Source organism: Hippoglossus stenolepis, chromosome 12 (assembly GCF_022539355.2).
Source record: "Hippoglossus stenolepis isolate QCI-W04-F060 chromosome 12, HSTE1.2, whole genome shotgun sequence".
NCBI lineage: Eukaryota > Metazoa > Chordata > Actinopteri > Pleuronectiformes > Pleuronectidae > Hippoglossus > Hippoglossus stenolepis.
Genome location: NC_061494.1, coordinates 759,892 through 785,032, shown reverse-complemented (window position 1 = coordinate 785,032; position 25,141 = coordinate 759,892). Strand labels below are relative to the sequence as shown.

Below are 25,141 nucleotides of genomic sequence, written 5' to 3'. Positions count from 1 at the left end.
AAGTGAGTGAGTAGTTTGGTAAGAAGGTAGAGATTTGCCCTACGTTCACACTACAAGCCTTAGTGCTCAATTCAGATCTTTTTCTTGACCCGATTTTGATGTTGCTGTTCACATTATCTTTTAAAATGTGGCCAGTATCAGACTCCAATGTGAACTGGTCATGGCCCTGATGTGGTCCGCATGCACAGAAGAACAACAAGACGTCAAACGAAGCACACTGTGTACGGAATTAAACAAGGAGAAGAAGTTTGTAAGGAACATGGAGGCAAAAGATGTGAGCGTTTACGGTTACATTTTTCACTTGATATGCTTTCAAACAGAGACCGGTTACGTTACGACCCCCCCAAGTTTTGCTTGTACAGATGTGCCACCCCAAGTACTTATAATCTCTAAAACTTCACTGTCCCTCCAATGAGTACCTCCGCCGCATCTGTCTTCCATGTTTGTTTTAGCTGATTGACTCCCACCCGCCCCTTCGCAAAATTATGAGAGCTGTCGATATAGAGTGATGTAAAATTCCAATACGGGTCACATGGCTGTTCAGTCAGAGGTCGCATTTAGAAAAAATCTGATCTGTATCTGATTTAGAACCACATATGAAAGTGGCCCAAATCTGATTTGAAAGTATCAGATTCCATGTGATCTGATACGGGAAGGGGAGAACCCCGGCGAAAACAAAAGGAAATAGACAGAGTACTGCAAACCCTAACAGAATCCTCCCTCATTAGGTGCCACTTTGTACTGAATCTATTTTTGAGAGTTGTTGATTCAACTGTGGGGAGGAAGATGTGGTCCGTTACTGTTGAATTTATAATCCTCAACCAAGACTGTCACATTGACCAAAGATCTCAGAGGATGAGATCAAGATAGTCGTGCAAGGCAATTATAGGCAGGATTTCAATGGGTTACTTTTAAGACACTGATGTTTTCCCTGGTAAGCTCTCACAAAGAGACGATAATAAAGCTCAATCTTAATTGTAACATCTGAAATCTTTACAGTGCCTCTTGGGGCAGAAGCCTCAGATGTTTAAAGCATTTTACCCAGATCCCAGTGAAACAGCTGAGAACTTTCATCAATGAAATCTCAACAAGGATTAGGACAAACAAAAACAGAGCATATCTCGAGGATCTGAGATGATGTTTAAAAGCTTCTTGTCTTGTAGCCTCTCCCAAGGAGATAATGTGTTTGTTAGTTAGCAGGATTACTCACAGACAACTGAATCAATTTCCATGAAATTTTGTGGAGGGGTGGAGCGTGACCCAAGGTAGAACCCTTAACTTGGATATGGATAAAGGGGTAGATTCAGGATCCATATGTTGTTTTAATGTAGATAAATATCTAATGAAATAGATTTTTAAAATACTTTTACTGGGTGTGGTGGTGACATAATAATGACATAATGTTGCACAACTGGCCAACATGTCAGAAGATGTAGAGACTTCCACAGAACTCAGGTTACTGTTTGCCAAGAATGTTTCACAGATTAAAAAAAATCACATCAGTATAATTAATGATTAATATCATGTTGCTTTTCTCCCGTTCATGGCGTCTGACTGTGTACTTCTTTAGAGGTTTGGTGTGTCCATGCTGGGTTGGAGGGATTGGAGGTTTGGGACTATGAACCATGTTTGTGATTTTTGCATGGTATCAGTTTTATTATTTTGAGCAAATATAGTAAATGTTTTAATATTGAGATAACATGTTTGATATGTGCAGCACCATGGCCTTTCCTTTGATGCAAACCTCAGGCCAAATTAATAGAAAGAATATTAATGGTGTCTCTCAAATTTCATCTAACTATTTGTTATGGGTAGTGTGGATTTAGATTTTTCATTCTGGGAGATATTCATCAGCTACTGTTATCTCATACTTATATATCAGTTTAATATGAAAGAGTAAATATGCAGGCTGAGGACGTATGCATGTAAGAGTAAGTGAGTGATGATTGCTCCGGGCTATGGAGTAGTTTCCTCTGTGGTCTAGACATTTGGGAGAAGGTGATAAGCAGGGTAGGAAATGGTTCTTTAATGACGGGCAGATAAAAGGCACACAACAAAAACACAAACATTGCACAAAATCCTTCCTGTGCTTCAGACAAAACATGAAACCAAAGAGACAAACTACGTCCTATTAAAGATAGTGTGAAACTGGGAAACACAGGAAAGAATTAGAAAGGGAAGGTTGTTAAAATAGCATGAAACATCGAAGCAAAAGTTTAACTTCAAACAAGCTTCTTTCCAGTCAGAGGAGATGAGTGATATGCTGTTTGAACTAAGTATGTGCAATCTAACCAAGTTCAGAACAAAGAATGGAAGCAGGGGGACATTTTTGCCTAATTCTTTCACAAAGTTAATCAATCAAACATGACCTAAAGATCACTGAATTGTTTTAGTGTTGCTTGTGTTGATACCGACCTTTTTAATATATGATCAGTTAGTTTCATATATATAACGATGCAACATATAAATGATTAAATATTACATATGATGAAACATTTTGAACATGTATAAATGTATCAGTACTTGTAATACTAGTAATTAGGTAGTAGTAACCAATTCACACTTTATGTTGCTGAGCAGAGAATCTATTGGTGGAGTTTCATGTTGCAGCTGAATACCCCTCACCTCACCCTCCCCACATGAAAGAGAACCTGTGGGAGCCTTCAGTTGTCATAAAAACTCAAAAGGTGTAGGTTTGTCCAGTACTGGTTTGTACTGTAAAAAACATGGTGGCCTCCATAGAGAGGAACCCTCCTGATGTAAATATCAATCAATCAAATTCTATTTGTATAGCCCATATTCACAAATCACAATTTGTCTCATAGGTCTTTAACAAGGTGTGACATCCTCTGCCCTTAACCCTCAACAAGAGTCAGGAAAAACTACTAAAAAACCTTTTAACAGGGTAAAAAGAAGGTAGAAACCTCAGAGAGAGCCACATGTGAGGGATCCCTCTCCAGGGACGGACAGAAGTGCAATATTAAGTGTTTAAATATAAAGGGCCCATTTTAGGGTAAAGAAAACAATTTGTACAATTTAGATGAAACACACTAGTGAAAACATCACTAAGATTGTTTTATATTCAATTTCTGCCAATAGATCCCTTTCACCTAAATCTTGCACAATGAACCTTTAAAGATCAAACCTGTGTTATGAGCATATTTACATTTATTAGAGACTCTCAGAGGAAAAGTCTGATTCATTCCACTGTTTTAGATGACATAACTCAGCCTGTGAAATGATTGATGTCTTCTGAACGAGTCCTGTCATGTGTGAGATGTGGCTCAGGGGGCAGAGTAGGTTGCCCACTATGCACAGGGTTGGTGCTTCTGACAGATCAACAGCTCTTCATTTCAAGAAATGTCCCGATGGCAGGTAGAACAAACATTGTGCCTGTGTCTTGGTGTGAATGTGGAGGCTTCTTGCATTGAAGTTGCTGGTTTGACAATCAGCTGTCAAGTCTCATATAGCATAGATACCCATCAGCAAAATAATAAATCAATTGACCTTTTGATTGACAAAAAGTGATGCACTGTCCAATGTCCGGAATGCTGGTATTATGGTGAGTAGATTAAGGCTTGTTATCCAACCATGGACCACATTCATAGGGAATTGTCACTGACAATGTTTTACATATAATGTAATACATTTACTACGACCATTTTTTGCTTTTCTCCAGCTGTTAACACCCCCTTCTTTGCAGATTGCATCCAGACTTTCTCCAGCCAGCCTCCTTGTTAGAAGTCCAAGAGATGTGCGAGTGAGTTGATGCGATAATACATGGAGATCCTCCGGAGGATTCCAGACGAGCGAGTGGTTGTGTAGTAAGATTTCTAACATTCAACAGACGCAATACTGAAAAAAAGAAAAACAAAACAAATATTTCATGATGAAAAAGTGGACCCAAACACATAGAAGACACCAAGGAATATGTAAAGACACCTTTTGGTGGCGTCGATGTGGTGTAATCAAAAATTTCTGCAGTGAAATTAAACATTAAATCCCGTCTCTGTCGGATGCACCTGAATGCTACAGAGATGTCTGTGTTGTTGTGAATGCATCTAAGCAGAAAATCTCCTCCAACATCTCTTGTTCATGTATGAAAGGCAAACTAGGGAGAAGGTCCAGACCCAGTTCTGCAGACAATCCTCCAGAGTTTGTGTTTGAAAACAGATCTACATAGTTTTTGGAGAATACTATATTTTGTCACATGCGTGTGACCACACCACAGACTCAAAACTTATGCTTGACATTAGTGAATATATATTATGGCCCTGGGACACAGGCAGAGCATAAAAGGCACCGATTTATGGTTTGTTTAAAAAAAAAAATGTTTAAATCTACTGTATCCAGAAAGTTCTGCATCATCTACACTAACCTTTGCTTACAGGTAACGGTCTGTGTAACACTGTCTGAGTGAGAGGCACATTTTAGGTCAGCATCTGTTTACCAGCAGTCTCAGCTTCCACAAGAGCAATGAGGCATTTAAGTGTTCAGTGATAAGTTCCCGGATAGGAGCCATGAAACTGAAGAAGAATAATTGCATCACGTCCACTAACCACATCTCTGCACTGAATGAGATCGTTAAATTGTAAATTGGGTTGAGGCAAGGTGGCACCATTTTCATCAAAGTCAATTCAGGACACAAGAGAAAGTCACATTATATTTCAAACCAGTGTGTTGTGAATACAAAAGCTTTACCAGAACACTGGTAAATAATAATTGAGTATAAAATAATCTAAAAATCAAATAACCTAAAAAAATTCACACGCTGAAAGAGAGGTACAGTGAGTTTGTGTTGAAACCACCCTGGTCTGCTCCGTGCAATATTTATTCAATAAATGTTTATGAAACAATCACAACGCTGAACATTTTAACACGGTGAAATCCAGTTTGAGGACTCAGTCCTGTGGGCTGTTGAATCCTGCATATCAAGTCCACATGACAAATGCTTTGGAGCTGGCTTCCTAGACCTCAGAACGCAGGTTAGGATATCTCTTCAACAAGGTTGTGGCTAGTTTTGGATGCAGACGTCCTCCCTGGGTGCTGTTGTGGTCGGATTTATTCTTCGCAGCTGCCTGTGAATGAGAAAGATAATTTGTTACTGGAGCCTTTCAATGAGACACGTGTTTTTGCTTTTGTACATCGTCAACTCAGAGTGTTGGAGTGCTTCACCCCTCAGAAACTCTGTAAGATCAGGTCAGCAAACATGAATGATGAGGTGCGAGGCAGACAATCTTGTCTAGCTTTTTCATTGTTGAGCCCCTAATGATTTAGTGCCATAGAGCCAGGTTTCCGTGGAAACAATCAGTTATACCTGCTGACCAATTGGACCAAAAGAGAACATAACATATAACATATATCATAAGACAATGATGACAAGGTAAAATGGCTTTTAGCAATTACAGTAACCTGTGAATATAAAATACCCAGCAGTGAAAACACACACGTCAGTCCTTTCTATGGTAAATATTTATATAGCGCTTTTCTAGTCTTGATGACCACTCAAAGCGCACACACACATTCACACAGTATATCTATGGGCAGCACAACTTTTTTTCAAATCAATTTCACGATTATTTCAAACTTTTACTTCGATTACGATTAATGAACAATTATTATATTAACAAAATTAACTGACATGAGCCAGATTAAGTCGGTGAGAGGTTATAAATGTTGGTTTCTATACATTTTCGGTTAATTGCCCGGCCCTACAGATGAGTCTGTACACATTAAGGAACTACAACAGATCATCTGTCAGCTCTGCACTGTGCTGAGAGTTTATAACACTCAAAGTGCTTTTGTACTGTTCCACTCTTTACTGTATGTTCAAAATGTCATTTGAATCCTGCTGAGCAGTCTGATGTGGTTACTCTATCAGCCATGTTCTTAAAATATTCAAGAACTGATGAGCTATGAACAACATAAGAGTTTTTTGAATTTGCATTAATGTGCCGTATTGTCAAATAAAGTGTAGAGATGCAAGTATATCCAGATTAATATTAGCCTTTTTTCACCAAAATCACCAAGCCCTAATATGTATAGAAATGAGTTAATGTACTTATAAAGTGATGCTTCCTGTAAACGAGTCATTTCCCTCCTCTCTTTGGAAACAAAGGTCACTTCAGGGCCTATGTGAACATACCTGAGCCTCCTTCACACAGGTATAGAATGTGTTGATCTCATTAGAGCACAGACCGTCCACAAAGTGGTTCAGCTTCCAACAGGCCATCAGCACGGACATCTCTGTGATACAGGAGGCCTCTGTGGAGACAACACTTCACACTTAATCCAACTTGATGTGGAACTTCCATGATTAGCAGTGTGCTGTACAAGCTGTACAAGGAAATGGAGTGACGCCTGCAAGCTAGTTCAGGCAGCCAACTCCAGCTGCGCAATAAGTAAATAAGTAATTGCTCATCTATGTAATCATATGGGGGATTAAGTCAGAGCCTAGACACCAAACAGTAACATGTTCTACTGTTGCAATAAAAGTTTGAACGTGAGTACAACTCAGAGTTGTCTGACTGAACTGTGGCTTGTCGCTAATCACTCAGCTGTAGTTAACTACTAAAGAGACACACCACTCTGCCACTTGATGTGTAGTTTGCATGTAGTTTTCGACCTGCTGACATGAGTGTTTAGATTTAACACAAAAAGGATCTTGGCCTTCACCTCACACTAACTTCAGCTTAGTCAGTGGGGTATAAATGGCAGGTGACTGGTGAACTGACTGTCTGAATCCATTGGTTCCATCATATACATTCTGCGGTTACAACCTTCTGCTAAAAAATATTGGTATTGCAATACCTGAGGTGAGACAGATGAGAGTAAAACAAAGATATAAATTCCTAACATGAAGTTAGACAGATTCTTTTTACTTATTGATATTCACTCTGACAGTAAGCGTACTACCCCCTGAAAAACCTTTCAGAGCAAACATCTGTATTTTGGTTGTCAGTTGCCACCAGTTTGTTATTCAATCTGTCTTGAATTAAAAGACCACATTTAAATGCATGATTATATACAAATAGTAATACTGCTGTGTAAGATCACGTTCACCATTAATGTTATATCTTAGGAAATGTGAGAAATGTGAACTCAACACCAAAACAGAGTTTCTTGGAACAACTACTTCCAACTGGCATGGAGAAGGAGATCATCAGCATCCAGGCTGAAACCTTAAAGACATGTTCCTATTCACGTTGAATTAAAAAGTGAAATAATAATACAAATATATTAGGATGAAAAAGCAGAGCCATCCATGTAGAATACACTAAAGAATATATTAAGAGGGCTTTTGGTGAAATGAGCCGTCGCCGGTGTTGATGTTAAAACCTGACATCCACAAACATCCCCATCACCAATAACAATCCCCAAAACCACATACACCACGTCCTTCGATCAACTTGATCTGCTGCCGCTTCGGGTCTCTGAGGCCCTTGGACTCTTACCTCCTTTCTGAAGTTTGCGGTTGGCTACAGCATCTCTCAGAGCCAAGGTCCTGTTGGGTTTCAGCACCGGTTTCCCGTTGTGTCTGCTGAGCAGCCTGCTGACCTTCTCCTGGATCTGGACGGCTCCCTGCGCCGCCATGGTGCGTCCTGATGGCTGCTCCTCCCCACCTGGCCCTGAACGCAGCGAATACTTGTCCTGCGTCTGCCTGTGGAGGACGGAGGGAGGACAGGCTTCACCGTGGGCTGCGGTCCAAATATCAAAATAATCTGTTACGTCTCTCAGTCCTTCAGAGAGCTCATCTGAGGGACGCCATGCTCCACCGTAAAGCACAGTGTCGACTGTCGTAAAACTGACGTGCAGACAGGCGTCTTACCAACCGCTGCCGCGTTCAAGGGCGTTCGTAGTTCTCAGCACTGGTTAAACTACAAGCAGCTGATTCAGAGAGCAGAGCCGACAGATGAGGTTGGTATCCGATTCACAGCTTCCGGTTCGGCAGTGAAGGGGACAAAGTAAGGGAACCTTGCTGAGCGACTGATTCTCCGTCTGTATAGCACTTATCTAAACGAGTGCTTCACACAAAAGTCCCTGGCAAAATTAAGATTTTATTGTAATAAGATATATTCTGTTCAATCCAATTTAAGAGCCAAATCACAACATAACAAGGTCAAGACCTTAAGTTTATAGAGAAATCCAACAGTTCCCACAATGAGCAGCACTTTGGCGACTGTGGAGAGAAACAACTCCCTTATTAACAAGAAGAAACCTCTAACAGAACCAGACTCCATGTGGGGGGCCATCTGCCTCGACCGGTTGGGGTGAGCAGGGAAAAGAGGGGAGAGAGGAGGTGGGTGGCAAAGAGGGGATAGAAAAGAGAGAGAGATGGGGGGGATTTGATGAACATGTGTTTTGAAGTTCAGATGAGAATCAAATGTGACACCTAGATTTATAGCTGTAGTTTGAATATTGGCTGCTGGGGGACCGAGAAATGATAGGGGTCTACCTGCTAGCTGTTGGGAAACGAAGATAATTTTTTCCGTTTTATTTGAATTTAACTCTAGGAAGTTAAATGACATCCATTCCTTAATGGCAGATAGGCAGTGGCGGCTCCTGCCAAATTTCTCAGGGGGAGCCATTGTTGCGATGATGGCTAAGGTTACCTGTTTAATGGGTAAATAAACTCAAGTCAGCTAAACATTGTCTCATTGCATTACCCACATTTGCATAAAATGTGTTTTTTTTCTGATCACCTCACATAGCAATACCACCAGTAACCACAAGACAAGAATTGTTCCTGAAGCTACATACTGTACAGTCATTTTGTAGACAGGTCTTCATTAAAAAATATTTTTGCTCTAAAATGACTGAAAAATCCATTGTGGTCAACAGATAAAATGTCATCCATCAGTACCTTTGAATATGAAGAGAGACCTGTTTTGCCATTGATAAAATAAGTGTCATCAGATAAGATTGTATTTAAGGTTCAGCAAATCAAGAACATTTATTTTGTAGCTAGCTGTGTTGTTATTAAACAAAGAAATGAATGTTGGCATCGCCTTCTATTTACTACAGCTAGCAGTGCAGATCACAAAGTATCCACTAGATGGCAACATAAGACAAGGATTGTTCCTTAGGCTACATACTTTCAGTATGTGTGGACAATTACAAGTACTGTACTTCAGTACAGTTTTTAGGTACTTGTACTTTACCTGATAATTTCCATTTCATGCTACTTTATACTGCTACTGCAATACATCTCAGAGGACATTTTTACTTTTCACTATTTTTACTTAATTTGATAACTCACTTAAGTTACTAGATATTAGTATAGACAGTATAGTGATGAGTGAGCTCCTCCACCATGACAAACTATAATAGTAAAAATGCTACGCACACATTAATGCAGCAGAATTATTAATCCAATAATATTATACCAAATAATATAAAACTCACAGGGGACATTTTTCTGCATTATGAGTACTTTTGTTTTTAATATTTTTACCTTTGTGCATATTAATGAAGAGCTTTGCTCTGTTGTGCTTGGAAGAAAAAAATTTCCCTAACAACTAATAATACTTCTGTACTTTAACCTGAGTACACTTTTGTGTGCAGGACCTTTCCTTGTAACAGAGTATTTTATTTGTGGTAGTTCTACTTTTACTTAAGTAAATGATCAGAATACTTCTTTGATTTCTGGCCATTCATTGGTTCAGCCTCAAGACAACATTGGATGTAAAGACAATTACTTAACAAAGCAGAATAACGAGCAGTGGAACTGACAATGTGGAATGAATAAAACTATTTACAATTCAACTAATGGAAAGATATGAGTGCAGTCACATCCCACACAATCACTGTCCATATGCTTCTTTGATGTCTCGTGCTTTTTCACCTTCTCTGACAGATGATGCCTGTCAGTGACACCCGTAGTTGTCCACGCTGTGTCCATGCTGCCATCGGGGTGAAATAGAAGACAGGGGTAGCAAAACAATGCGTTAGCTAGTTCGCATCCTGTTAACCATGTTTTCCGGTCATACCAGCTCCGTGAAAATCCCCGCTTATAACATTTCCCTCCTTTTGTAGATGCTTGGTTGATGTTTAAATTCGGCCTGTGTGGTCCTAATTCTTTGGGTGCCAATTTATCCTCATTGCTACGACGACTGAAAGGCATTTCTTTTAGCGACTCGAGTTGCTCCCGTTAACCATGACTGTGACAGTGGCGTAATCATAGGTACGGCGTGATTGGACCGCCCAGGTGCATGTGTAACAGCTTACGTATGACGAAATCACGTTAGTGCTAGCCCTCCCGGAAGTCATAGGGAATGCATTGCAGTGCCTGCAGTTTGAAAAACAGGGCTCGGCGCTGCAGCTGATTGGACGATGATATTCAGAGGTAGCAGGCAGGACAAACTGTCTTGATAATTGTATAATTTAATACATTTAAAAAATAATGATGACGATTATAAGGATAATTAACAACATTTATCACTATCATCTTTTTTCCTCTTTTTTTTTGGTATGGTGGCGCCCTATTGACCCCTATTGACCAGCTGCCCCTGCGGATAGGCACTCTGTTAGGACACTCACGCGGCTGACGTTATCTGGCTTGAAGGACAAGTATATTTGGGGGTCATCGGCATAGGAATGATATGATATCCCATTAAAATGGCTGATGACGTTTCCTAATGGGAGCATGTAGAGCGGAAAATAGTGGGACCAGGAATGGAACCTTGTAGCCCTCCGCACATCAGTGGGGCCAAGGATGAGGTGTTATCTCCAATGGAAACTGAAATTTGTCTATCTGAGGGATGACTTGAACCAACTAAGGGCAGTGCCAGATATGCCGACGCATTGCGTTAGTCTATTGATCAGAATGTTATGATCAATAGTGTCAAATGCGTAATACAGTGCAATCACCAGCATCGGCAGACATTAATGAATCATTAGTAATTTTAAGGAGGGCGGTTTCCGCACTGTGTCGTTTGTGGAATCCTGACTGGAATTTGTCAAAAAATGTATTATTCTCACACACATCTAGCAGTTGGGTCAAAACCACATTTTCAAGAATTTTAAGCCTATAATTTTGTGGGAGTGATTCATCAAGATTTGTCTTTTTCAATAAAGGCTGGATGGTGGCTTTCTTCAAATAATCAGGGCCTTGGCCAGAAGAAAGGGAGCTATTCATAATTCTCTGCTAGGGCCAATAGTACTGATTACTTCTTTTAGGAGTGATGTGGGTAAGATGTCGAGAGGGCTTGATGACGAATGCATGTGCAACACAGTGTCGATGAAATCAGGATGAGAAACTTGCTGAAAATTGCTAAGTAGAATGGGACGGGCAGGATACATTTGGGGTGATGGTGGTGTCTGGTGCAATGTTGGTTCTAATGTCATGAATGGTTAAAGAAAGATACAAACTTTTCACATTCAGTATGTGAAGTGGCTAGAAGGGCAGAAGGAGCAGGGGTTATAAGTCTATTGATGGTTTCAAAAAGGAATCTGGGATTATGGTGATTACTGGTGATTAGTTTGGAGAAATAGTTAGCTCTTTCAATTTAACTTTTGTTATTAGAGGAAGTTAAGAGGTCTTTCATTTATAAGTAGTTGGACATGCAGTTTGGTCTTTTTCTTCTGTATATAAAGCAATCAAATAAAATGTGTATTTACAAAATAAATACACAATAATCAAATAATCAATACTTATTATGAAGTCATAATAAGAACAAATGGGTATGTAACACATAAAACTGTGAAGGCTGAATATCTGTAAAATACTGCAGTGTTACATGTTTGTGCACTGTGTGTGTGTGTGTGCGTGTGTGCGTGTGTGCGTGTGTGTGTGCGTGTGTGTGTGTGTGTGTGTGTGTGTGTGTGTGCAGCTCACACCTGGTGATGTGCATCACCCTCCCTGGTCCATGCTCGTGCAGTTGTTGTAGCAGGTGGTGAAGCAGGAGGCTCCCCATGATGCCTGGGACTAAAGTGGCAACTGTCCAGGAACCCCAGACCTCTCAGGGGCCCAACAGATCAATATTCATTGTATCAACAGTTTTTTGGTAATTTAATTAATTACACATTTCTGGCCCTACAATATATATATGACCCAGTCTTGGAGATGCCATGTGCCTTCTCATATTTTGCCCAGGAGACTCCTAACAGGTTAATCTACCCATGATCAAGGCGATATACAGAATTTAACAGAATAAAAACTGCGATCCAAATTTAATAAAGGCCTTTAATTAGATCTCAAAAAGCATTATTTTTTTCTGGATTGGAGATTGCATCACAGTTAAGAATAGCTGTTCAACTTGGTTTCAATTGGATAAAGCAGTGATATGTCCCATTTTTTTGACCACACATTACTGTATATGCCACTATATATTATGTATATAATGTATATTGTATACAGGAGAATAGTGCCTGTCTAAATTCCACAGATACTCCATTCTCTCTTTAAGCAGTACCCAAGGACACAATGTGATTTAGCAACGCATACTTTAGACTTAACTATCCAATACGATATAAACACCATGTAACATAGAGAGTGACGGCAATTCTAGCCATTCATGGATGTGCTGTTAGAACGGGTGAAGCAAGTAGAGGGAGCTATATGGGGGTTCTGTGGGAGACATCTTCAGACTTGGGGGTGACAATTGCTCATGTTACTCTGTTAGTGTTGGTATATTGTTTCACCTTCTGGTCTCCTTGATGCATCAAGTCCACATTAAAACCTTTTGCATAAGACATCAGCTGCTGCCTGAGTTCTCCTTTCACCAGCTCCAAAAAATTCTATAACAAAACCCAAAACAAAATTCATGTTTTCTGTAATTATTCATCTTGAATGTATTATTATTAGAAATTAAATGTAGGCTGTTATTTATATTGGTTATGGTAATACCATTTTTAATAATTTACATTAAAAACAAATGTAGGTTTTTTAAATTATTGGTTTGAACTTATGAACAGAACATTCAAATTCAAATTTTGGAAAGGGGAATTAGTGTTTTCACCTTTTATGTGTTCATAATGCCTAAAGCATGATGTTTTTCAGTATTGATATCAGTATCAGCCATAAAAATGATACTTCACTAATTAAGCATTAACCTTGATGACACAGTTGTCTTGAACATCACATTACTTTTTTAAAGCTAAGCAGAGCTTTTGGCACTGCAACAGACATTCATCAGTTTGATACAATGCACACAGCTTAAAGAAAATGGATTCAAATGCAGAAAACAAATATTATTGCAACACATTAATCAAAAAGAAGAAAGAAAGAAAGCACTTAAAGAGGTGTGATATATAATCTGCCACATTTTCCTAAATGGCACAAAGGGCTAAATTTAAATTATGCCATATTTATTATACTCATAAAGTTCAGAGTATATATTTATATATATATATAGAGTATATTAGTGATAGTATCACTCCAGTTGTTGGACAGTGTTTGTGTGTCCTAACAGTGACATGGATACAAAAAGGTTGCATAGTTTCCTGTGGAAAAACCTCTCTGTACTGAGTTCTTCTGACACTTGGCCTATGGCAACATGACATTTAAGGAGAATGCAGGGCAAGTCCTAACATCAGCCTGTCTGAGGGAATGTTCAGTGTTGATGCAGCATCAGCATGTATTAGTTAGTGAGATCACATTCAACTTTATAACAGACTTTCAGGGGAAATGACACAAACACACCCTGACAGTGTGGTACTTACATATCAAAGTTATCTGTTTACCTGTTCATTGCAACAACTTCAATAGTTGAATAAAAATTGTTTTATTTTTATTATTATTATAAAGCAGTTTGTTTTCTCAGATGGAAACAGTTGTTCTGTCCAGGAGATTCCAGAGGTTATCACTGGCAGATTCCTGCCACTATTTTGTTCTGTCTCTGCACACTCTTCACCTAGAGGAAGTTTTCACAGCTGCCTCTGCCCTAAAAAAAGGGGTTGATTGTGTGACTTTACAGTCACCAAAACTACAGGCTCACTTGTGATTGGTACAGTTTGTAGTAGAATGGGAGGTAGAGCCTTCAGCTACCAGGCTCCTCTCCTAAGGAACCCGCTCCCACTCTGGGTTTGGGAGGCAGACACCAATCGCGACATTTAAGGTTAGACTTAAAACGTTCCTTTTTGGGCTGGATCAGGTGAGCCCTGAACATCCCTTAGTTATGATGCTATAGGCCTAGACTGCTGCGGTAACTGCCATCATGCACAGAGCATTTATCTCTTCGTCTCTATGCCCCCACCTTATGTATGGTACTACACATCACTAACACCATGTTTTTTTCTCTCCCTCTCTCTCTCTCTATATATATAAATATATATAACTGCTCAAAAAAATGTAAGAAACACTTAAATCACACATCAGATCTTGATGAACAAATTATTCAAGTTGAAAATCTTTACTGATGTACATTCTATAATTTGTTGAGAACAAAATGATGTAACAATGGTCAATGGAAACCAAAATCAATAACCCACTGAGGGCTGGATTCAAAATCATACTGAAAATCAAAGAAGAAAACTGAAGTCACAGGCTGATCCAACTTGCATAACTTTTATCACAGCAACTCATGTTACTCAGTACTGTGTATGGCCCCCACATGCCTGTATGCACACCCGACAACATCTGGGCATGCTCCTGATCAGTTGGCAGATGGTGTCCTGGGGGATCTCCTCCCAGACCTGGATCAGGGCACCAGTGAGCTCCTGCACAGTCTGTGGCAGTACTTGGCGGTGTTGGATGCACCGATACATAACTTCCCCATAACTTATTCTTCCCCAGACCATCACTGACCCACCACCATGATGATGTTACAGGCAGCATAACGTTCACCGCAGCTTCTCCAGACTCTTTCACTCCTGTCACATGTGCTCAGTGTGAACCGGCTCTCATCTGTGAAGAGAACGGGGCGCCAATGGTGGACCTGCCTATTCTGGTGTTATCTGGTAAATGCCAATCGAGCTGAATCAATCAATCAATCAAATGTTATTTGTATAGCCCATATTCACAAATCAAAATTTGTCTCATGGGACTTTAACAAGGTGTGACATCCTCTGCCCTTAACCCTCAACAAGAGTCAGGAAAAACTGCTAAATAAAGCCACATGTGAGGGATCCCTCTCCCAGGACAGACAGAAGTGCAATAGATGCCACGTGCACGGTGCTGGGCTGTGGGCACTGGTCCCACTAGAGATCGTTGGGTCCTCATGCCACCCTCATGGAGTCTGTTTCTGTCAGTTTGGTCAGAAACATGCACACATGCAGCCTGCTGGAGGTCATTTTGTAGGGCTCTGGCAGTGCTCCTCCTGTTCCTCCTTGCACAAAGGAGCAGATACCGGTCCTGCTGCTGGGTTGATGCCCTTCTGCAGCCCTGCCCAGCTCTCCTTGTGTAACTGCTGGTCTCCTGGTATCTCCTCCATGCTCTTGAGACTGTGCTGGGAGACACAGCAAACCTTCTTGCGACCACACGTATGGATGTGCCTTCCTGGAGGAGCTGGACTACCTGTGCAACCTGATCGGGCTGCAGATACCGCCTCATGCTACCAGTAGTGACAAGGAGACTAGCAGAACAAAGGGGGGGTTGTCTTGATTTTGCCTCTCCATTGCACCTGTTGTCACTTTTATTTGCACCAAAGCAGGTGAAACTGATTCATTATGACTTGTGCTTCCTAAATGGACAGATTGATATCCCTGAAGTTTAACTGACTTGCTGTTATACTGTGACAATTAAGTGTTCCCTTCATTTCTTTTTAGCAGGTGTGTGTGTATGTGTATATATATATATATATATATATATATATATATATATATATATACATATATATATATACACACACACACACACACTTTTAGGTGTTCACCAAGCAATAAAATACATTTTTGGAATTGGAATTTACAGGAGTTGGCAGTAATAGCTCAACATGGAAAGCTATGACAGCCTGATGTTGATAACTTTTCGCCACCACCGTTGCCTGGAGATTTATCCGACTAATCAGTCAGTGTAGGTACCGGTCTACCAGTCGACCGAATAAAGTCACTCATGTTAAAAATTCCAGAGAGCTTTATCATAGAAAACAGAATAACCGGAGAGCAGGACGCATCATCAACCAGTAGAAAACGTTTTACAAGAACACAAAAGACAGATTTAGATGTATAAATATTGCTGTAGTTTTCTTTTACATATTTGGCAAATAAGAGATAAATGAGTGATTAATATAGACACAGGACTAAAAATGGAAAAATTTATTTAGTTTTTTTTTTTTTTTAAGCCTTTAAGTTGTTAAACATTTCAGAAATAGATACATTTCAACTATGTCATGCCCTTTATTTTGGGGCAAATGTTATTCACCAATGTTACGTATTAAGTGTAAAGTTAGAGGAATCACAGAAAGTGCAGTTTAATTGAAAAGACATTGCTGGCAGACAAAACCTTACTAAAAAGGTCTACAACAATTTTCCACACAGAAGTATTTACAGAATGATAATTCACAATGAGTATGAATGTAGTTGTATGTGCTTCAGGCTTTGTTGATGCTGGCAGCAGGCAGGGTGGATTTGTCCAAGTCATCAAAGTATGGGTGAGTCATGGCCTCCCGTGCTGAGATCCTCTGAGGAGGATTGTAGATCAACATTTTCTATACCAGAGGAAAAAAAAAGACACGTTGAGGCTTTGTGTCCTTGGCAGGAAGGTAGATCTAAAGCCTCGACAATTTGTCAATTCATCAGTTATGAAACCATTTTGATTACTTGATCATCAATTACTGGTTTCTGTTTTTCCAAATAAAAATGCTAAAACATTTAGCATTTTTAATGGTTTTTTATCATGTCATTGTAAACCAAATATCTGAATATCTTAAATACAACCAAATATATTTTGAGACATGTTATAGACTAAACGCTTAACTAATATGCATGTAAATTATTCTACAGCAGTAAACATGTCCATACTCTGATGTTAGTGCCCTTTATCAATGGTTACTTTATGCTGGTCTCAGTCTCGTTTTTATTTCATTTTGCTTGCAGAGAATAATTCACTGATGGTCTATTTTACTAAGTTGCTCTGAAAAATCCACAACATTTATGGTAATTACTCACGCCCATCCATGACCTACTGAGCATTTTAAATACAGGCTCAAAAAAGATTATATTTATTTGTTAATTTTGTATTCTAAAAACATAATTCTCAGTCAGAGGAGGAAACAATACAAAAAGGAAGAAGTCTAACTTTCAGTGGAATGCCCCTCTATATGCAGTTTTACATAGTCAGATGTGACTAACCAGCAATTAGTCATGACCAATTAACAACTTCAGTAGGTAGCTGTTATTTAGAAGAAAATATTTGAAAGTTATGATATATAAAATATAGCAGGACTGGTTTGGAGAGAAGAAACCTTTGAGGAGCAGTGTAAACCTCACATGGTAAGAATACAAACAGCATCATTTTATGCAATGTTTGTCATTACACATGATGTTCCACATACCACCACCAGAGGCCTGGAATTCAACACATAAATAACTTCAATTTAGTTCAGCTGCAGTCCTTACCGCCAGAAGTTCAAGACCATTCTTATCCAGAGTTTTCACCATCGATGAGAGGTTACCAGGCTTCCATTTAGGGAAGGTGTTTTTGTAGTCTGGTAGGCTCTCTACATCTGGCCACACATCATTGTTTGGGGTCCCCAGAGTCCTGCACAGAACAAACAAATGTATTTGAAGAGGGCCAGCAGTAAAAGACAACTACAGGGCGTTATTACTAGGTGCCATCATTATTAATATATGGTTGATGTTGAGATATCTCTGGCTGTTTACTAAATAATAAAATAAAAGCTGTGTTGTTGCCTCCTGTATACAAAAAGTGTGTAAAGGGCGGCTGTGGCTGAGGGGTAGAGCGGTCGTCCTCCAACCTGAAGGTCGGCAGTTCGATCCCCAGTCTTCCCCATCTGCATGCCGAAGTGTCCTTGGGCAAGATGCTGAACCCTGAATTGCCCCCCTCATAGAACAACAAAGTGCTGCTAATAGATGCACTGTATGAATGTGTGTGTGATTGGGTGAATGTAAAACTGTACTGTAAAGAGCTTTGAGTGGTCATCAAGACTAGAAAAGCGCTATATAAATACAAAACCATTTAAAACACTACCATAGTTTTTAAATCCACAATGGGATTCATTTGCTTAATCGACATAATTCTTTCGATACACTTACAAAAATGTAAAGAAAAAGACTTCTTTGCTTCCCATAGTTCTGGGAATTATTCATATAAAAAAGGGATTTAATTTTTCCAGTTTGGAAGTGTTTGTTAACATGGTCAATTTAAAGGTAGTTTGTCTCCTGATCATGCATGTCATATTAATAATAGTGTTGTTTCAAATGCGTAACTACCAACTATAACTGGAGGATCATCACTGCATGGAAAATAATGTGCCATTACATTAATGACAATGGTGTCATTACATGTAATTTAATGTAAAACATATATTACATAAATTCAAGTGTAGCACATCTACCTGAAGATCCTGAAGAGCTGGTCTATTTCCGAGTCTCCGTGGAACAGAGGCTTCTTGGTGGCAAGTTCAGCAAAGATGGTTCCGGTGCTCCAAACGTCAACAGGGGTTGAATAACGGGGTGAACCCAGGAGGACCTCTGGGGCCCGGTACCAAAGAGTTACAACCTAAGAACACACACAAGGGTTGTGTGCGTCACTTTAGAGCAGTGGTGTCAAAATCGATCACAGAGAGGGCCAACATTTTAAGCTGGGACTATGTCAAGGGCCAAACAGGGTCAACATTTATTAAATAGGATATTGGATAAAGTGCAAAAAGAAAACATATTTAGATAGGCTACATTCTTCTTTTATGTACATGTTCCAGATATTTGGCATCATTAATGTTTGGGGTTAGGCTATGTGCTGTGGAAACCCTCAAGATGGAGTGAAGGTGTGCATCAGTGAGACAATTCCTGTGTGGGTGTTTGTTCATCTTCATCACAGAGAAAAGCTCCTCACAGAGGTATGCATTTTTGTGCCAGTTCACACTTACAATAAACTAGTTCATGTTCATTTGCTCCATTTTTAGTCGGATGATTTAGATGACAAACTTACGATCATGTGTTTAGTTTTAAAAATCGATGCTGTCAGATCATGTTTGTGTAAGCTATTTTATTTAGTTGCTTTATTGTGAAAGGTTTTAATGTGTTTCCTGTTATAAGCAGTGTGTCTGTTGGGACTTTGTTGTGAAGAGTTGCAAACGGAAGTGGTTCTGTGCTGCGTGGTGAGAATTTGACGAGTGGAGGAAAGTTAACAGGTGAGTTGTCCCAAGTTAATAACTCATCTTCCTTGTCCTTCTACTGAAACCTTGCAGTATAAGCGAAGTAAACCTTCGGCTTCATTTTTGCGTGTCGCTCCGCTCATTTTAACACTGAGTCCTGACTGAGAGCGTCACGTCTCGTGTTGTACTGAGCACAAAATGTTGACGAGTCATTTTTCATGATGTTTAAATGCAGCCTCATAAACTCTGGAGCGAATCAAACAAACATTAAGTTACTTCATGTACTGATCAGGTCCTGATAACTAGTGATCTGTGTTTATTAGTTCAAGTGAGAGCAGAGTGGAGGAGGACACAGAAACTCCAGCTCGGTACAAACCAACTGCAGCTTCTGCTCTGATCATGATGCAGCTGATCACTGAGCAGCTGTGACCAGAGAAACTCTGTGTTTCACTGTTCTTCTACAAAGTCACTGACCGGCTGCTTCACGTGAACGAGCTCTGATCTCACTGCGTGGGTCTATTTTATCACGGCCCGCGGGCCGGACTTTGACATGTCTGCTTTAGAGGCTTTCTGTTTGGGGATGATGTTAAGCATGCATCTGCTTATACAGCTATACAAAAATATGTTGCTGCTCTACACCTCTAACTGCCATCATCATGTAGTTTTACACTAGTGTGTGTAAATGGATTCTCACCTCATGGGTGTAGACCCTGACAGGAACACCAAAGGCACGAGCAAGGCCAAAGTCCGCCAGTTTGATAACCCCCTTGTTGTCGATCAGTAGGTTTTGGGGTTTCAAGTCCCGGTGAAGGACTCGATGACAGTGACAGAAATAAATTCCCTCCAAGATCTGGTACAGGTAGCTCTAAAAAGGAGATGATGGGTGGTGGGAGAAGGAGCATGAACATGCAGCACGATACAGAACATCTATTATACAATAAAATTATATTTGAACTCAATTTATCCAATTGTTTCAGTTCTACTTAAAATGATGTTGGGTTGTTATTTATGAAAATCAGTGTCAGTCCAAACTGACAGAATTAGGCAACTTCGTGCTTTAAAAAAAATTATTGACACGCTTTGAGTATCGTGTCAATTAAATGATTTAGCCCTTAACGCATTACTTCCATTCTCAAATCTGTTCGGCTACACCATCTGGTCCATCCACTGTGATCTACATGTACTTCTGTCAAATAAACTGAATGCAACAGACGATTGCAACACACCCCCACCCTAAAAAGTGTGTCTTCTGGTAAAACAACGCAACTGCTCTGATTAACGATTTCCCCATACTCCACATACCACCTAATGTGCAGAAAAGGGAATTACAAGTGAACACATAATATGCAAGAACAGCTCCAAGACTCGGGAACCTACCAACACAAACAGCAGGGGTGAATATCATGTCACCAATCTGCGCTTTTGCTAAACTGCATATTAAAGTGGGGTTTTAGTATGATGATTGCAAGTATAATTAGAGGTCTCTATTAAAACAAAGCTCACAACCGTGAGCTATATTAACACCAGGCTTTTCCTCTCTAATAACCTTCGAGATTGAGGAGTGGCTATAATTGAAGATATTGGGTTTCTAATGCGATTAGAGGCGACCACCCAAGCATTACATGTGGCTGCATCTCTCAAATATCAATGTTTACGTTTCTACGTTGTTGCATTAAGCCTCATAACAAAGTTTTCATTTGAGAGTTAAATCAAAAAATACCCTTTCCATTTCTACACGCTAACAAATACAACATTGGAAACCGTCGTCTCTGGCTTCATCTTAATTTAGATCAAGAGAAAACCAACCGTCTAAATCTGTAATGTGATAGACACTAGTGGAGTGCTTGTTCTAAACCTGCCTGTATGACAAGCAATTGCCTACATTAGTATTTACTCAACATGATATTACTACTACAGGTTTTAATCACATTAAATGAATCAATAAATCCTGAAAGAACTGAAATCATGACATGCCAGAATGTAGCCATCGCAATCAAGCATAAATGAGCTACTAGCGCTTTTTGACATTTAGAGGATTATTATCATCATCAACTTGTTACTATTTCAGTTAAGTTATTGTATTAACTTGTATTTGTATTGTTTTAACGATAACCTTACTGTAACACAAGTATATATAAAAAAAAAAAATCAGCTTGACCCAAGCCACAAAGTTGAATTGAGGGAATGTCATATTGTCTACTGCAATAATTAATGTGTCATTCTACTCTTGTACAAACAGTTCATGTGAAAACCCCTCAAATGAACAGCAGTTTATTAAACACTAGGACATGATCACCTTGACCAGCATAGGGTCCATGTACTGGCCGGAGGGTATTGAATCCAGGTACTTCTTCAGGTCCATGGACAGGAACTCAAAGATGAGATAGAGACGAGACTCCTGCATCAGGACATCTAGGAGTCTGGGAAATAAACAATACTGGCTTAGTTCATAGTATATTGTTAATATAAGTGTTTGGACACCTTCACTTAACAAAAGGAAAAACCGGAGATATCACATTGACATAAGTATTCAGATACTTAAATTTAACTCAGGTCTGCCATGCCTTCTTTTTTGTGATGTTTCTACACCTTGGTTGGAGTCCGCCTGTGACAAATTCAGTTGATTGGACACGATTTGAAAAGACACGCACCACCTTGGGTGGCTGCAGAATGTCACTGAACTGAAGGTAGGTATGACCAAAATCTCATATCCTGATATAAGTAACTTTATTCACATAACTACACATATATATATATGAAGTGCCAAAAGGTGTTTGTATGTACAAGAAACAAATCACGCCTACAACATGTCTGTTGAGGCAAATTTGTGGCCCCACGTCTAATGCTTCAGACATTAGATAAATTTGGCCACACAGGAAGGCCTGAAATATATTGCTGCAGCATGTCTTGTGGGAAAAGTGAGATGGGTCACATCATAATTCCACAACAACACAGTTTTGGAAGGAAGGTAGAGGTTGCCTGGAATTTCACCAAATAAACTAGAACAAGACACGAGCATACGCTTGAACAGTTTGTTTGACATGTTTGAGTGGTTTAAGGAGCAACAATTGCGCGTGTCACTCTTGGACAGAAAACTAGAGAAAGTCACATATGATCTGTGTAAACTTAAAAGGTGAAATTTCTGTAACTGAGTAATTGGTTTAGCTACCCAGACCAGTGAACATTACCACCACCACCACCATCATGTGTGAAGATCAGCCCAATGTGATGACTGATGATCTATAGTTGCACCACTTAACACTAAATTGTTGAAGCATTTTAGTATCTCAGAAGAAGACTTTACTTAAGTTACAGAAATGAACCCGACTATTGCCCATGAGCTTGAACAGGGGTATGTGGACAAGCAGCAAGTCCTGCAGAGCATCTGCCTCTCACAAGGTTCAGGAAGCTGCCATTTCTTAGTGTAGAGGATCAAACCAAGGAGGTTATGTTTTCGTCTCCATCTGTTTATTTATTAACAGGATTACACCAAAAAAAAACTCAACCAATTTCCACAAAATATCAAACACACTCATGTTTAGGGGACTGATATACAGTGGGTGTAATTTGGTGTTAACCCAAATAAAAATCTAAATCTAGTTTCTTATGGTGCTTGGGCCTTGGCAGAGGTATGCATTCTAGTACTATATGTACTTTCCCTATGTCTCTGTTTTTTTTACACAATATATTTTTTGTATGGTGTTTATTTATGTTTTGTTATTCAATAAATTAAGTCAGAAATAAAATACATCCTTAAAACTGTTCTGTTACTCTGCAGTTAACAGTTTTTACAGATTTCTTGCTGAAAATTATAAGCAAGTTATGTGTAATGGCCATGTGTAAATAAATTATTGCCAGAGGGAGATCAAATACATCACATCCTCTTTGGAGAGAAATAAACAGAGCTGACAACAATCTAAATTTCACAGAATAAAAACATATGACACATCACACCTGTCAGTGAAACCTTTAGCAAATTAGGGCAAAGTAGACTGAAGCTGTCTTGATAGCAACTATCGTGCTCCCACAATGTTTTAGGGTCTGCCCCTGCCCCCAACCTTGTTTTATGTAAAACATAAAAGGATGTCCTCTGATCTCAGGACTACTGTCCTTGTGGGGTCTGTCAGACTGGGATGTTATGCAGCATTTCTTTACAACAGATACCATTTCAGAAGATGGAAAATCTTATTGGACTTTTAAATCCCTTTAACCTGCTAGACTTTGCACAGCCTTTACTCTACAAAGTGAGCATACCGTACAACGTTGGGATGCTTGAGCTCTTGAAGCAGAGAGACCTCTCTGACAGCAGTGCTAGGGACCCCCTCCTCCTCACTCTCCAAACGGATCTTCTTCATGGCCACAACCTGCCCTGTAGCCTTGTGCCGGCCCTTATACACAACCCCATAGGTACCTGCAAGAATAAAAGGTAATTCGGATCACTTAAATTACATTTAGTCATGACATTGGTAATTAAAGGATGATGAAATCAATTAGTCAAAGTACGTGTACTTCCATAATGCCAAGTTTAGCAACAAAACATGTGTAGCACTTTGAATAAGAGATGAAGACATGGAAACATTTAGACCAACCTTCTCCAATTTTCTCTATTTTCAAGTAGTCGTCCATTACTGCCTAAAAGAAAAAAAAACGACATGTCAAATTTCAACAACCATCATTACTTCCCTTACTGCCTTCAACTGTATGTCCATACTCAGATTATTACTGTGACATGTCAGCTGGTGACCATCTGACTTCCAGTGTAAATGTGGCCTAACAAGTAACACGACTACGAGGGAGTAACGTTAGTAGAATACACAATCAACAGCCGGAATTAGTCACATCATGTGGTAAATTCACACCATAGGCTCATTCGGAGACGGTCCGGGATTCAAACTGAAGCACATTTAACAATCCTCTACACTGGATGTAAGTTGGCTGCCGTTAACGTCTATCGTTTACTTCCTGCTAAGCGAGCAAGAGAAGGTCACCAACGTTAGCTTAGCTAACACTCCGTCGCTGAACTGGGTTTTCTCGCCGCAGCTGATGCACTTGGAACCAGATTCCTTCTCTCCACGTCTTCAACTACCATCATAGGTCGCGTTGCTCTTGTCTCGACGTGGTTGCGGGAGAATAAAAGTGGTTCTTACCTGAATGTGCCTGCCTCGCCACAGCGTGTAATGTAAAACGACTGCCGCTGAAATGTTCAAACTCTTTTGAATTGGCCGCAGTCCTGCAGTGGTTCAAAACTGGCCAATGAGGTCGGGCGGTACATTTGAAAAGCACCAATCGGGGAAGGGGACGCTGTCATGTGAACTGAGCGGGAGAGAACGCGCCGACGTACGTGGTCGATGCATTTGCCCGGAATCTCGTCTTGCAGGCAGGACACATTTACTGTACGCACATTCTTATGTCGATAAGACTTTAACTGTAGAACTAATGAATGGTAGGTCACCCATGGTATGGATGCTATTTTTGACTGAAATGATTTATCAGAATATAGGATCCACAGTCACAGTGAGGGTCGTGATATGTTTTTGGCATAATAATAGTAGTTTTGTCTGGTGTAGTTGCTCAGACTGATCGTGTTAGAGTGTAGTACAAAACCCATCGAAGGTAAGGGAACGTCCTGCTGTGGGACTATGCCTCTGGACCTGGACAGCTCATCATCATCATGGAATACATGATTTCCAGTGTTTTGTCTGTAGGTCAAAAATCCTCAAAATTCGATCAGCGCACATAACCAACTAGTGAGCATTTAGTGTTCACACGAAGGTCTGTCAAGGCTGATGGTCGTTTGAGAGTTTACACCGATTGTACTGACTCAAAGAGTCCACCAGATAGAGCTGTTTAACATGGAGAGATTTGATACAAGTTAAGAATCCTGAGTTGCTCAAATGCTACAACTACTCATCTGCAGACCTGAGAGG

At 39.8% G+C, this 25,141-nt stretch overlaps 2 protein-coding genes across 4 annotated transcripts; both read right to left on the bottom strand.

The window, feature by feature from the left end:
• Positions 1 to 4,783: 4,783 nt before the first annotated feature.
• chchd1 (coiled-coil-helix-coiled-coil-helix domain containing 1) lies at positions 4,784 to 7,809 on the bottom strand. The gene is made up of 3 exons (XM_035173521.1): positions 7,455 to 7,809; positions 6,146 to 6,264; positions 4,784 to 5,078 (listed from the first exon to the last, which is right to left on the bottom strand). The coding sequence occupies exons 1-3, from the start codon at positions 7,591 to 7,593 to the stop codon at positions 4,968 to 4,970; spliced, it is 369 nt and encodes a 122-aa protein (XP_035029412.1). The 5' UTR covers positions 7,594 to 7,809; the 3' UTR covers positions 4,784 to 4,967.
• An 8,185-nt stretch (positions 7,810 to 15,994) lies between these two features.
• Positions 15,995 to 24,479, bottom strand: cdk1 (cyclin-dependent kinase 1). 3 transcript variants are annotated; one of them, XM_035173313.2, is made up of 8 exons: positions 24,362 to 24,479; positions 23,804 to 23,846; positions 23,469 to 23,625; positions 21,511 to 21,634; positions 19,909 to 20,079; positions 18,456 to 18,619; positions 17,497 to 17,638; positions 15,995 to 16,586 (listed from the first exon to the last, which is right to left on the bottom strand). In XM_035173313.2, exons 2-8 carry the CDS (start codon positions 23,838 to 23,840, stop codon positions 16,470 to 16,472), a joined length of 912 nt encoding a protein of 303 aa, XP_035029204.1. In that variant the 5' UTR covers positions 23,841 to 23,846; positions 24,362 to 24,479; the 3' UTR covers positions 15,995 to 16,469. The 3 variants fall into 3 exon arrangements, with proteins under 3 accessions (XP_035029204.1, XP_035029205.1, XP_035029203.2); XM_035173314.2 differs by lacking the exon at positions 24,362 to 24,479 and adding an exon at positions 24,207 to 24,343; XM_035173312.2 differs by lacking the exon at positions 24,362 to 24,479 and adding an exon at positions 24,074 to 24,182.
• Positions 24,480 to 25,141: the final 662 nt, after the last annotated feature.

Coding starts and splice junctions, on each gene's coding strand:
- cdk1 (XM_035173312.2), bottom strand. CDS start 24,118: ATGTGCTTCAGTTTGAATCCCGGACCGTCTCCGAATGAGCCTATG. Junction 23,626..23,803: donor AATAGAGAAAATTGGAGAAG/GTTGGTCTAAAT, acceptor TTATTCTTGCAG/GTACCTATGGGGTTGTGTAT. Junction 18,620..19,908: donor TCAGGGTCTACACCCATGAG/GTGAGAATCCAT, acceptor GTGTGTTCTTAG/GTTGTAACTCTTTGGTACCG.
- chchd1 (XM_035173521.1), bottom strand. CDS start 7,593: ATGGCGGCGCAGGGAGCCGTCCAGATCCAGGAGAAGGTCAGCAGGCTG. Junction 6,265..7,454: donor CCGCAAACTTCAGAAAGGAG/GTAAGAGTCCAA, acceptor TTGTCTCCACAG/AGGCCTCCTGTATCACAGAG. Junction 5,079..6,145: donor CCTGTGTGAAGGAGGCTCAG/GTATGTTCACAT, acceptor TCTCATTCACAG/GCAGCTGCGAAGAATAAATC.